Source organism: Triturus cristatus, chromosome 4_1 (assembly GCF_964204655.1).
Source record: "Triturus cristatus chromosome 4_1, aTriCri1.1, whole genome shotgun sequence".
NCBI classification, from domain to species: domain Eukaryota; kingdom Metazoa; phylum Chordata; class Amphibia; order Caudata; family Salamandridae; genus Triturus; species Triturus cristatus.
Window position 1 is genome coordinate 179,801,759 of NC_140585.1, and position 13,748 is coordinate 179,815,506.

The 13,748-nt window shown below is 43.0% G+C and overlaps 1 protein-coding gene across 2 annotated transcripts; it reads left to right on the forward strand.

Annotated features, from left to right (window-relative positions):
- The first annotated feature begins 1,292 nt into the window (after window positions 1-1,292).
- Window positions 1,293-9,055, forward strand: LOC146853866 (olfactory receptor 5AP2-like). 2 transcript variants are annotated; one of them, XM_085650423.1, is made up of 2 exons: window positions 1,293-1,312; window positions 8,134-9,055. In XM_085650423.1, exons 1-2 carry the CDS (start codon window positions 1,293-1,295, stop codon window positions 9,053-9,055), a joined length of 942 nt encoding a protein of 313 aa, XP_085506549.1. The 2 variants fall into 2 exon arrangements, with proteins under 2 accessions (XP_085506549.1, XP_085506550.1); XM_085650424.1 differs by lacking the exon at window positions 1,293-1,312 and having other exon boundaries at window positions 8,123-9,055.
- The last annotated feature ends 4,693 nt before the right edge of the window (window positions 9,056-13,748 follow it).

The following is a 13,748-nucleotide window of genomic DNA, read 5'->3' on the forward strand; positions in this document are numbered from 1 at the left end:
CAGGAACAGCCGCGGATGACGTGAGGCAAGGCGGCGGTCCGCCAGCAAGGTAAGTCTTTTTTAATTTTTTTTCCTATCCTCCCCATGCCCGTGCCACCACCCATGCTACTCAGTGGAAGCTGCCACTGAAAAACGTGCATTATTATATTTCCTCTGTGGATGTGCCGAGTGAACTCTGACAAGGCACAAACCGTCTGCACTTGGTTGGACTATTTACCGCATTGTGTAGCAGAGCAGAGAAGCCCCGGGAGGTTCAGTTATCGAGCTTGTAATGTGCAGAGAAAGCATCAACCAATGGTAAAGCAGCTGCTGCGGTAGCATTTGGTACTCCTTGTGGCAGGTGTGCGTGTTGAATGCCACCAAGCACCTACCCAGTACCAATCTCATAGGAGGAATAGTGGAGCACATAATCTGTCTACAGCATAAAAAATAATAATAATCACAGTATGACAAGAAACCATGATGGATAATGAACATATGAATATGGGAGCATCACGTTGCTCCCTTCCCGGAAGCACTGCTCATATTGCCCATTGCAAAGAATGAACCACAATTAAATTAAATTCGTTGTTTTTCCTTTATTCAAATTACTCCAATGTTTTCAATATTTCATTCCGTTTCATTCTGTCACATGAAAAGCCATTTTATGTATCTTTAATTCTAATGAAGTAGGCGTGTCCATCCGGACCTCTTTCTTCTAAAGATAATTCATCCTCACTAGTGAATAATTTCCAATGCATTTCGGGCCATGTTTTTTGCCCTTCGTCATGGATTCACTACAAATGTAAATAACAGAAATTAAACTGTATGTTTACACGAACATAAATTATACTGGCTCAGAAGTCACTCATTATGTATTCGTTTTCTTAAAAAATGCTTAAATCGGCGTCTTCCCTCTTTCTGATCAACATAAATAAAACAAATCTCCCTCCTTTTTTTAGAACACCAATTTGTAATAAAACATTAAACTGTTAACCCCAATACTTAGATTCATAGGTTCTATGGTGCCCCTCAAAGCCAGGCTTGTAGAACTCCCCTCATACCTGTCATGCATATAATGGCATAATTCCTAGTTTGTTGAACTGTCTAACTACTCTCTAACACCTGCTTTCCTTTTAACCACGTTAACCATGACTCCTCCCCCGTTTATTCATTAGTCATACCCGTTTTACTACAAGACCCATAATTCACCCCGATGAATTAACATTACATTACATTAAAGCTTCCACCAACTAGATTACTCCGCCCACCCATACGATGTTAATAACTACGCCATTTCATTAGATGTATAAATGAGCATTTCTCAAATGATGTACATTTGTTCTACATTGCAAAAACTGAAAACATAAGGTGAAAACATATGCTGTTCAATATAACGACATTTCATCCCCCATGTCCGTTAACTTGGGAGCAGTTCAAATTAACTCCCTCTTGAGAGGAGAAATGGTTTCACATGTGACCATCCGCTTTCTTTTTCTTTTTCCTTTGTAAACGTGGGTGCAACTTCGAAGTAGGGCTGAAAAAATGTGTCATGCAATCAGAGGGCCGAGTGCGCTCCTTGTTTTATCACGTTCATGTTGTCTCAAGTTTCATTTGGTTTTAGCGTGCGTCCCGAGTCCGTGGTTCGCCCTCCTACCACGTGAAATGGATAATGAACATATGAATATGGGAGCATCACGTGGCTCCCTTCCCGGAAGCACCGCTCATAGTGCCCATTGCAATGAATGAACCACATCTAATCAATATTTCATTCCGTTTCATTCTGTCACATGAAAAGGCTTTTCATGTGACAGAATGAAAATGAATGAAATATTGAAAACATTGGAGTAATTTGAATAAAGGAAAAACAACGAATTTAATTTAATTGTGGTTCATTCATTGCAATGGGCAATATGAGCAGTTTTTGCAATGTAGAACAAATGTACATCATTTGAGAAATGCTCAATTATACATCTAATGAAATGGCGTAGTTATTAACATCGTATGGGTGGGCGGAGTAATCTAGTTGGTGGAAGCTTTAATGTAATGTAATGTTAATTCATCGAGGTGAATTATGGGTCTTGCAGTAAAACGGGTATGACCAATGAATAGACGCGGAGGAGTCATGGTTAACGTGGTTAAAAGGAAAGCAGGTGTTAGAGAGTAGTTAGACAGTTCAACAAACTAGGAATGATGCCATTATACGCATGACAGGTATGAGGGGAGTTCTACAAGGCTGGCTTTGAGGGGCACCATAGAACCTATGAATCTAAGTATTGGGGTTAACAGTTTAATGTTTTATTACAAATTGGTGTTCTAAAAAAAGGAGGGAGATTTGTTTTATTTATGTTGATCAGCTAGAGGGAAGACGCCGATACATAATGAGTGACTTCTGAGCCAGTATAATTTATGTTCGTGTAAACATACAGTTTAATTTCTGTTATTTACATTTGTAGTGAATCCCTGACGAAGGGCACAATACATGGCCCGAAATGCATTGGAAATTATTCACTATCGAGGATGAATTATGTATAGTTCCTGCTGTAGAAGAAAGAGGTCCGGATGGACACGCCTACTGCATTAGAATTAAAGATTCATAAAATGGCTTTTCATGTGACAGAATGAAACGGAATTAAATATTGAAAACATTGGAGTAACTTGAATAAAGGAAAAACAACGAATTTAATGTAATTGTGGTTCATTCATTGCAATGGGCACTATGAGCGGTGCTTCCGGGAAGGGAGACACGTGATGCTCCCATATTCATATGTTCATTATCCATTTCACGTGGTAGGAGGGCGAACCACGGACTCGGGACGCACGCTAAAACCAAATGAAACTTGAGACAACATGAACGTGATAAAACAAGGAGTGCACTGGGCTATCTGATTGCAAGAAACCATGATGGCCCAGATTTACTAATTAATCCCCCCACAACGCAGCATGGCCACAAAGTCAGTGGCAGATCCTCCACAATGGCGACAAACGTTGCTCACTTCAGAATTATTATTGTCTTATTTTTCACTGGCAGCTGATGCTGCCAAGTCTAGGGCGGGGTCAGGCAATCCTCTCAACACTGGCCAGGGACTGGGAGTGGAGGGCACTTGTAAGTGCGTATGTCAGTTTGGCCATCTTAGGCCTGCCAAACAGATATGTGCACTTAGAATTATTCCACCCAGATGTATTGTACAGCTGGGTGGAGAAATGACACAGGTTCCAAGTCCCTTCGTGAGCACCAAACCAGGCTCCTCTGTCCAATCCAGGTGCTGCCCTCACAGCATCAGTGCAGCGTCTGGATTGGTTGGGGTGTCCAGGAGCCTGCGCTGGCCCAGAGACTTCTGGAAGAGGGGAGCACCGAGTCGGCCGGCAGTAGGAGAAGCAGGTAAGTGTGTTGTGAAATGAAATGAAATTTAATTAAATATTTATAAAGCGCACGATACTCACACGGAGTGTCCCGGCGCTGATCTCATGGCAGAAACCACATAACAAACTACCCCACCAGAAGTTATTGTTGGAACAGCCATGTTTTCAGTTGTTTCCTAAAAGACAGCATGTCCTGTGCTTGCCTCAGATATAGAGGTAATTCATTCCATAGACACGCAGCATGCACCTGAAAAGACCTTCCTCTAATCCGAGATTATGTGAATTTAGGAATCACCATAAGAGATTGCTTGGAGGATCTAAGGACCCGTTGAGGCTGGTAACTTTGGATCCTGTTCCTCATGTATACAACACCCATATCGTGGAAAGCTCAATAGGCAAGTGCTAAGGCCTTAAACTGAACCCTTTCCCTCACCGGGAGCCAATGAAGTGTTTCCAGGAGAGGTGACATACGTGTTCTGGCACTTACCCTAAGAATAACTCTGGCCGTGGCGTTCTGCACAACCTGCAGCCGATTGAGCAAATACTCAGGCAGCCCCAGATACAAGATTTTAACATAGTCCAGCCTAGATGTGATCAAGGCTTGCACCACGATCTTACGGGATTCCATCGGTAAGAGAGGAAGGAAGTTCTTTACCATTCTTATCAGGCCGAAACAGGTGCCGGCGACCACTTGGATTTGGGCCTTCAGTCCAGCTTGACTCCTAGATTTTTGACCACGCTGACTGGGGCCGAAGGAGGGGACGTATCACTGGCCCACCATTCATTCCAGTCCTCGTTAGGGGAGCAACCCAAAACAATAATTTCAGATTTTTCCGAATTACATTTAAGTTGATTCCGTCGAAGCCACGCGAAGACCTCAGTGAGACATTCTTTTATCTCCCATTCGTGAAAGCACGCTCCTTTATCACAAGTGAACAGGAGCTGCGTATCGTCGGCATAGGAAATAATCTTTGCTCCATGCCGCTCAGCCAAAAGAGCGAGAGGGGCCATATATATATTAAAAAGGGTAGGGCTCAAGACGGAGCCCTGCAGGACCCCTACTTGCATTGAGGTGATAGGTCCTGAAAATGGCAGAGACCAGATTTCCTGTTGCCTCTCCTTAAGGAAGGAAGCAAACCATTTGTACACCATACCCCCAACCCCACACTCTGCCAGCCTATGCAGAAGCCGGTCGTGGGGCACGGTGTCAAAGGCCACGGACAAATCCAGCAGTATTAAGACAGCGCTGCCCCCTTTGTCCAGCTGAGCTTTAATAGTTTCAGAAACCTCCAGGCTGTTTCTGTACTAAGAGAGGATCTGAAGCCCGACTAACTCTCATGCAGCACATGGTTACCTTCTATGAAGTCTGTTAGTACGGAGTTAACGTACTTCTCCAAGACCTTCGAATAGAAAGGCAGCTGGGAGATAGGCCTGTAGTTGAATTCAATCGCAGGATCGGCTGAAGGCTTTTTCAACAGCGGAATAATGTTGGCCCTTTTCCAACAGCTGGGTACTATTCCATGTCCAAGGGAAGAGTTACTAACTGAGTTGATTGCCGGGTTTAGGGGTTCCGCAATCTTCTTCAGAATCCTAGCTGGGCAGGGGTCGGACGGAGAACCCGACTTCAGGGAGGTCATAATATCGAGAGATTTTTCTAGGGAGATGGCTGCCCCACCAATTTTTTTGGGCAGCAGCTGCTGCTGGGGCTTAGTAGCGACTTCACAATGGTTGATGAGCCAGTTTTCATATTAACCACCCTGCATTGAGGACGTTGTAAAGGGATCTGGGCAGGATATGGTTGTTGGTGTATTAGTATTATTTAACAATAAAATGTGATTATAAAAAACATAAATGTATAACACAAGCTGAATAAAAGCCTCCCCCCAGATTGCACCTTGCAGGCCGAATTTATAGACCCCCATTGTTTACGGATCACATCCCTCAGTCCCAAAAAGTGGAAAACATACCATCTGAGTTAACGTGCTAATCTTGTAGGTGCTACACTGGGCTGATCCAACAGTGGCAGGTTATCAATAGGCATTCATGTGTGATTGTCCTTCAACTTACAGAAACTACTGTTTGTATGGAATTTGTGCATCTCTGCAATACAAAACCAGGTCACATTAAACAAAAACACTGTGTGAAAATCCTCATAAGCTGTAGCAACTGATAAACACATTTGTTCATCAAAGAACAATACACACATTACACACTCACAAATATAAACACTCACAAAAATGCATGTGCAAACACAATCTCACCCATAAACATTTTCTTGCCAAAACGTGCGCTCACCGAACCATATAAGTCACCACAAGCACACAGACACTCTCAGAAACAAACATTGATACATTTCTCATGAGTCCTTATTCATGCTGTTGATTTATTACTGTTTTTTTGCAGTGTACATAGCTGTTTTTAATTCAAAGATATAAATGACAAAGCAGTGGATATGATTGTAGATGTTTGGAGAGAAGTTGTAAATCTAAATTGCAAACAACGTGTAAACATATTTATAAAGATGTTCAGGTAGCAAGAACCATGTTTGAACCATGACCCAGTTTGCATCGCGGTTTGACCAAGCAACGTGGTAAATGGGCGACACTAACCTGAAGTGAGATTTATGAAGCCGTGCAAGCCCACTTTGCGTGGCCCGGGAGTGGCTCCATAACTCTGGAGTAAGGAAACGCAGTGCAAATTGCTGCGTTGCCTTACTGTGCCTGAGAAAAGCATTCCAGGGGCAGTGTGTGTGTCCCACGCAAATTTTGAAACATTCCCAGATTTACCAGAATTGGGGGCATATCAACAAGGGCTTTATCTCTGCTTTTTTGGCTTTAAAAGCCAAAAAAGGAGAGATAAAACTAGCGCCCTATCAACAACAGGGTGCTAACACGCAAATTTGCATGTTAGCACCCATTTACTCTACGCTTCCCCTTGCATCTCTAATGAGATGCAAAGGGGGCGTTGCAGAGTAAAATAATAGGAGAAATGTCGCTAAGCGACATTTCTCCTATTATCAAGAATGTCGCTAACCCTGTTAGAGACAAAAAAAGCAGCGCTAACCGCGGTTAACGCTGCTTTTTTACGTCTGGTATTTTTCTGACTTAGCCATGATATCCTATGGAAGGAGGATATCATGGCTAAGTTTGTCTGTCCCTATCAACAAGGTAACGTGAAATTATCGCTGGGTTTCCAGCGATAATCTCACGTTAGCCTGTTAGCGTGAGAATTTTTATCGCTATTGAGATAAGCGTTGCTAATATCACGCTATCTCAGCGATAAAAATTCACGCTAGCCAGCGATAATTATCCTAGCGCTAAGTGCGCTTAGAGATAATTATCGCCAGTTGTTGTTGATATGCCCCTTGGTAAATAGGGGAATGCGCCAAAAAGATATGCCTTTCCAGGGTAGGAGTAAGAAGGAGAAACACCTTTATTTATCTTAATCTCATTACTTGCTGTTTCTATGTGCTCTGCGGCACATATTAAAAGAGGAATATGCCACTCAGGATGCAAGGGTGTCTGTGGTGGCGCTAGACTGCCGAAAGGCGCTAGAGCTGCAGAAAAGTCAGAAATGTGCTGCGTTCAATTAAATGCGGCATGTTCCTCCCTTTCCCTGTCACGCAGCGCAACAAGGTGACAAGTTCCTATATCTACCCCGGTGGGTCTTCCAAGCATGACCTTTGGCTCCCTTTCAGACTTATGAAAATGTTTAAAAGGTTTAACTGGACGAAAATCATGTGGCAGAAAAGCTACTGGTGAATTTACCGGGCACTTTTTTTAATATGATGTTGAATCCTGCCAGACTGCTAATGACCTCTTCTTATTTTTGTTCTTGAGGGGAATAACCTGCTGCCAGAAAGCCAGGTCTGTCATTGATTTGAAGGTCATCTTCCTAAGGAAATAATACAACTTGCAAGAGACGTCCTCTCGGGTACGTTGAAAAGTCCTGTCACCTACTGGTTTCCTCAGTGTACTGACACTTCCGAGGTGTAAGATTCCTACGTTCATTGGACTCTTGTACGTCATTGACACTGGCAAGTCGCTCTCCCACCCATTGCAGTGCAAATGCAATACTGGGCTGATCTATTTCCGTTGTTTCATTTCAACAATGGGTCTGCTTCATGCTGAAAGTTCTGTGTATTGTCGTTGAGGTATTTCCTAAATGTACCAGATTGATTTATTATCAAAATAAATATAACAGTTGTAAAAAGAAGAATTTCTGGAATGAAATTTAGTATTAAGAAAATTAATTTGTACATTTTTGTTTTGTGATTGAATATCCGTAAAACTGTTTTTAATACAATAACCTCCCTTTACACTGTAGGAGCACTGCACGGCTACGAACATGAGGACAACCATGCACTATCGGGTCTTTAAACCTTACATTTTAACACAATTTAATCAACAGTAGCACACTTTGACAATTGTTCATAAAAAATGCAAATCTGCAGGCAGTAAGAATCAGGACCTCACATTGCCTATAATTCACTACAATCAGTAGTACCCATGACTAATACTACATTTGAAATCTGTTTTTATTGGCCAGGTGGCTTCTTGGAAGTACTCACACAGAACTTTGAGCTCCAATCGACATGATTAGATGTTGTGCCTCTTGATCTCTGTGTACACAGGAACTGTCACTACAAGTGCATCATGGAATCTCATATTTCTGCATATATTTCACTATCCGAAATGCATCCTGTGTGCCACCACTGAGAAGGACTCTGCTGTCATGTCAGTCTCCATTGCTCTACCAGCCTGATGCACATTACAGAACAATGCATGGAAGAAACGGGACCTCAGTGACCGAATTCATCCTCCTTGGTCTCTCAGAGGACCCACATCTGCAGGTCCCACTTTTCTTGTTGTTCTTAAATATCTATATAATCACCTTAGTGGGAAACATCAGCATCATGTTCCTGATCAGTGTGTCACCTCATCTTCACATTCCCATGTACTTCCTGCTCTGTAACCTGTCCTTTGTTGACCTTTGTTACTCCTCTGTTGTGACTCCCAATATGTTGGTAAATATTCTGTCAGAGAAGAAGACGATTTCACATGCAGGATGTATGGCACAGATGTTTTTCTTTGCTACCATGGGCGGTTCAGAGGTGTTTCTGTTGGCCCTCATGGCTTATGACAGGTATGTGGCTGTATGCAATCCATTACTGTATGCAGCAATTATGACCAAGTCAGCCTGTGTTTACCTAGCAGTCGGAGCCTATCTAGTATCCTCCATTAATGCCTTGATTCAAACCATTTGTACCGCCCAGTTGTACTTTTGTGGTAGTAACACGATCACACATTTCTGCTGTGATGTCCCACCACTTTTGAAGCTCTCCTGCTCTGACACCTCTATTAATGTGGTCCTGTTGGTTTTTGTGGCTGGCGGCCTCATAGTAGCATCACTACTCTTCATTTTAATTTCTTATCTCTGCATTGCTTATGCCATCCTAAAAATTAGTTCCTCAAAAGGCAGATGGAGAACGTTTTCTACATGTTCCTCTCACTTCATCTGTGTCACCTTATTTTTTGGAACGCTTATATTTATGTACGTCAGACCCAGCTCAAAGTATTCCATGGAACAGGACCGCATGGCCTCAGTGTTCTACACAACTGTTATTCCCATGCTGAATCCTCTGATCTACAGCCTGAGAAACAAGGAAGTCAAGGCAGCCCTGAGAAAAGCAAGGCACAGGATGTCTTTGTGACAACAGCTACTCTATTGAAGAAGCACACACTTCGGAAAAGGCTCTGTTGATCCTCATGATTTTATATGGGAGAGATAATAATGTTTAATTTTGATTTAGAGTGATGCTGAATGAGACAGGCAAAGTCAAACACGTAATAAAGTCAAAAGAGCTGCAAATGTGTGGGTTACAATGCTCATCAGTTATGGGCTGAAGTTGCATCTGTTTGATCTGTCCACATCCTGTTCCAGTTTATGTCATCGGGCATGCCAAATGTATTTGAACCCTTATAGTCTGTATGGTATTCTGATTATTCGTCCATACGCGCTCATCAATAAATTGCACAATTAAACTTGGGCCCTTGTACTAGCCTTAGTCGCTCACCAAGATTGAATGGTTTGCAAATGCGTATGTAATTGATAGTGTTACTTATAATCTAATAGGTTGCATTTTAAGTTATCCATTCACAAGAACCACCCAAAGTCAGGGGTGTCTTACTGGTCAATGGTGTGCAATCATAGCAGCAGTCACAAATCAGTTATACCCATTTCTCAATCACAACTAATGTGTTCCAACAAGCCTGTGCCAGTGTGTGGTTCGAAATATCTAAAAAATGCAATTTTACAATTTTTGAAGAATTTTCAGACTCCTCAAAGTGCTTATACAAAGTGAAAAGCATTTGTGCTGTAGCAAATCCAGTAATTGTGCAAAACACAGAGCTTTTGACCACAAAAGTGATGTGCACATGAAGCCCAGTATTTTATTCCTATTGGCTGAGATGAGAGGTTTTGAGAGGGTAGGTCAGAGTCACTCTCTTGGAGATACAGGGCATAGCACAAGAATGGATATGGCTAAAGGCATGTTGATAACTGTTTTGTACTCTTGGGAACAACTCAAGTCATGTAAAGTCCAGGCCCTTTGTCCAACCCTCCAACACTGGCAGCACCCTGTCTTCAGCCATAGGAGGCCAAAACCTTCCACCGAACAATCTGCATTTGGCCAAGACTCACTGCATATGGTCTGCACCTGTTAACAGTGGGTTTGGCTGCAGGCCATGTCCTCTAAGCTTCCATGGGCAGACAATACCTGCACTGCATTAAATTCGACCTTGTAAAGTGGGGGTTGTCATCCAATTCTAAGCAGGCAGCCTTTCCACGGCTGCAGATGGCCATTAGCCTTTCACCTCTTGATAACCCCTGCACTCAACCCTCTTTATGCAGCCAACGCCACTGTTGGAAAAGGACCCTCTCTGAAGGGTCACCTCAAACATTTTGCCTACCTCCTCCTATTTCTCTGACACCATTTTCATTAGCTTTTTTATTCTTGGCACTTAACCACTGCTAACCAGTGCTAAAGTACATGTGCACTACATGTGTCCAGGGCCTGTGAATGAAATGCTACTGGTGGGTCTGCAGCACTACTTGTGCCACCCACCTAAGTAGCCCTCTAACCATGTCTCAGGCCTGCCACTGCAAGGCCTGCATGTGCAGTTTACTCCCACACCGACTTGGCATTTAAAACAACTTGCCAAGCCTGAAACTCTCCTTTTATTACACATACGTCAACCCTAAGGTAGGCCCTAGGTAATCTATAGGGCAGGGTGTTATATATCTAAAAGGTAGAACATGTACTTTTACATTTTGCAGGTCCTGGTAGTGACAACAGCTGCATTTGGTTTTCACTGCTGTGAAGTCTACTCCTCCTATGGGCTAACATTGGGAATTCCTTAAAATACCTTAAGCTCACATTCCTGGATAGAAAGAAGTAGCTGCATCATTTTTCATATCTTTGAAATGGTAATGATGAATCCTCTTTACTGGTAAAGTTGGATTTAGCATTGCTACTTCAGAAATACCATATTTAGAAAGTGGGCATTTTGATGCTTTTACTGCTCTGTGTGCCTTGCAGCCTGTCTCTAATACTCGTCTGTAGTGGGTTGCAGAAACTCTTTGTGCATTCCCTCCAAACAGCCACAAACACAGGACGGCTAGGTGTGGATGAGCACTAATTTACATACATTTGCATTCTGATAGCCCTTCCTGATCAGGAAGGCAAGAAAGGACTCACCCTTACATTTGAAATGGTAGTCACCTGATCCCACACAAAGGACTGATTACCCCAGATAGATAGCCTGGCAGACAGGTCTGGGTTGAAAGGGAAACCAGTGCACTTCAAAGTCATTCTTTGAAGTCTCCCCCGCTTCAAAGACATATTTGGACCTAACTATAGGGGCTCTGACCCCAGCAATTCACATGCTTCTGGGTCTACACCTGAAGCTCTGTCAGAAGAACTGCTATGCTGCTCAAAGGACTCAACTGGACTGCTGATGTGGAAGAACTACTTTTCTGTGTGTTGCCCTGCTGCCTGCTGCTCTCTGACTCTGCTGAAGGAGAAATGGACTCTGCCTTCTTCCAAGTGATTTCCAAGGGTTTGTTGGCTTGCCTCCTGTTGCTTCAGAGTCAGGGAAATCAAAGTCTGTACCTCTACTCGAGTGCCTGACTCAGTGGAAGTGGCCCTGGCATTTGCAACACAAATTTCAACCCATCTCCTCTCTGCGTGCAGCAAAACTAGAGCATTGACCCGGTTGGGGAAGTAAAATAAGTGCATCGCTTTAGAACCAGCGCTTTGCCTCCATAGACCAACGCATTGGACAGTGTATCACTGCTACTTGCTGAGATCGATGCTTGCCCCCAATTGCATGGCAGAAACTAGAGCATCACTCAGCACCTCTCGATTCCGGCACCCGTCTTCGGAACTGACTCACTGCACACACTGCATTGGGATCAACACATCTCGCTGCTTGTGACCAGGAACGGTACTTTGTTCACCAGGGCCTACATATCCTGTAGCTGGACAGCTCTCCATTGTGGTTGCCCCAAACTTCAACTATGCCCCGGTCCACCGCGACCTAAAGTAACCTTTTTAAGTGCTACTTGCTTCTCAGCGCTTTACTACATTTATTTCTTTAAAAATTCCATATCTCAACTCCTATACTTTGGCTTTTTGTTGTTTTGGTCCTTTAAAAAAACATGCTTTATTCTTCAAAAATGTGGTGGAGTACTTTTGTTGTGTTTTCACTGTGTTACTGTATGCGGTATTGCACAAATACTTTATGCATTGCCTTGTAAGTTAAGCCTGCCTGCTGTGTGCCAAGCTACTAGAGGGTGAGTACAGGATGATTTAAGTTGTGTTGTGACTTACACTGACTACAACTGTGATCCCTACTTGGCAAGGGTGAATACCTTTGACATCTAGAGACCCAATTTCTAACATGGCCTCCAGCTCTGGGGTTGATTGCAGGGCCTGCGCTCCAGATCGTGCACTCAATCATCTGCATGCAGTTAACCATGTGCATGTGGGATGGCCACAGGACTTGATACCTGGCCAGACCCTATGCTCAAACCTCCACTGGTGGCCAATCCACGATTTGTACAGCCATCAACTGGTACAGCCAGGTCTTGCTCCCACCATGCTGCGTGTCCCCAAGTCCTACTTGTGACCATCAGCCAAACACAGCAGCAATATATACAATTCACAAATTCTATGCTGGATTCATAAATCCAGAGCCCCAGGAGGGCCCAAAATTCACACGCTGAGCATTGTATTGTTTTTATAGCTGTTTTTTGTGAGGGAACCCTTTGAAACACATTATATGAGTCCAGGGATCAGGATAGGTTTACCCACTGCTCTTTATGCTAGTTGCATCAAGTTGGGTAATGAAACGGAAAAGATTTTGAGAAGTTTAAAGTGTGGCCAACTCATGAATCTGCTGCTAAATGTGCAATTCTGTGATTCTACAATGGATGGCAGGGACAAATGGCCTTTGTCCTATAGTGTGCCTTAATTTTTTTATTTGATATGCAAGTCCTCTCTTGTTTCAGTCCAGAAATTTAAAAAATGTAACTTCTGCATATCTAAATGGAAAAAATGTAAATGCAATTTTTTCAAAATCTCAAGTCCTTTCTTGAGTGAAATTCTGTTAAAGTGCCAAGTTTGTTTTAATTCCATTCAGCCATTTTTCCATATCGGGGAAGTGGAATTTTCACTCTTCAGACCACCCTATTTTTCGGTCCCTGCTATTGAATCTGCATAAAAATGACCATGGAGACCTGGTGAACCAAAAAGAAGGTATACCTTTTTTGGGAAGTTTACTACATGTCTGCTGCACAGTACAAAGGTATAAACAAAACCAAAAAAAACACTTATCAATGGAAAGTCTGACTTAACCATAACCCCGCAACTTCCTGGAAAGTTTCAGGATGGACCATCAAAGGTGGGCAGAGAAAAGTGAGAGGCTTCTTGTAGATTACTGTGCCCCTGTAGCTTGAAAAGGAGGTCAGCCTGATGACTCTTGGAGCCCACTTATTTGTCCTGGTTACAAAAGGGAGAGCAGGTTCAGCCTTCTACATTCTTCTCAGGTCGCAGATGGCAGGTCTAGTCCTCTCCTCATCTTCTACAGGCCAAGAAAGTGTCCTGAGGATGTATTGCGGGTACCAAATTTATGCCTAAAACTGGCCTGTGATAGGACATGACTCCTGGCCCCTCCCTAACCAATGGCGCAAGAGTTCATTGGGCTAACTCTACCCACTTTTGCATCAATTCCTGCATGCCCTACTGAGTTATGAATATTTAAAAGCAAGGTTTAGACCTATCAAAATAGGTTTTTATGACATGTAAAAATTGTAGTTTTAAAACTACTCTGCCATGACAAACA

Coding starts and splice junctions, on each gene's coding strand:
- LOC146853866 (XM_085650423.1), top strand. CDS start 1,293: ATGAGCATTTCTCAAATGAT. Junction 1,313..8,133: donor ATGAGCATTTCTCAAATGAT/GTACATTTGTTC, acceptor AATGCATGGAAG/AAACGGGACCTCAGTGACCG.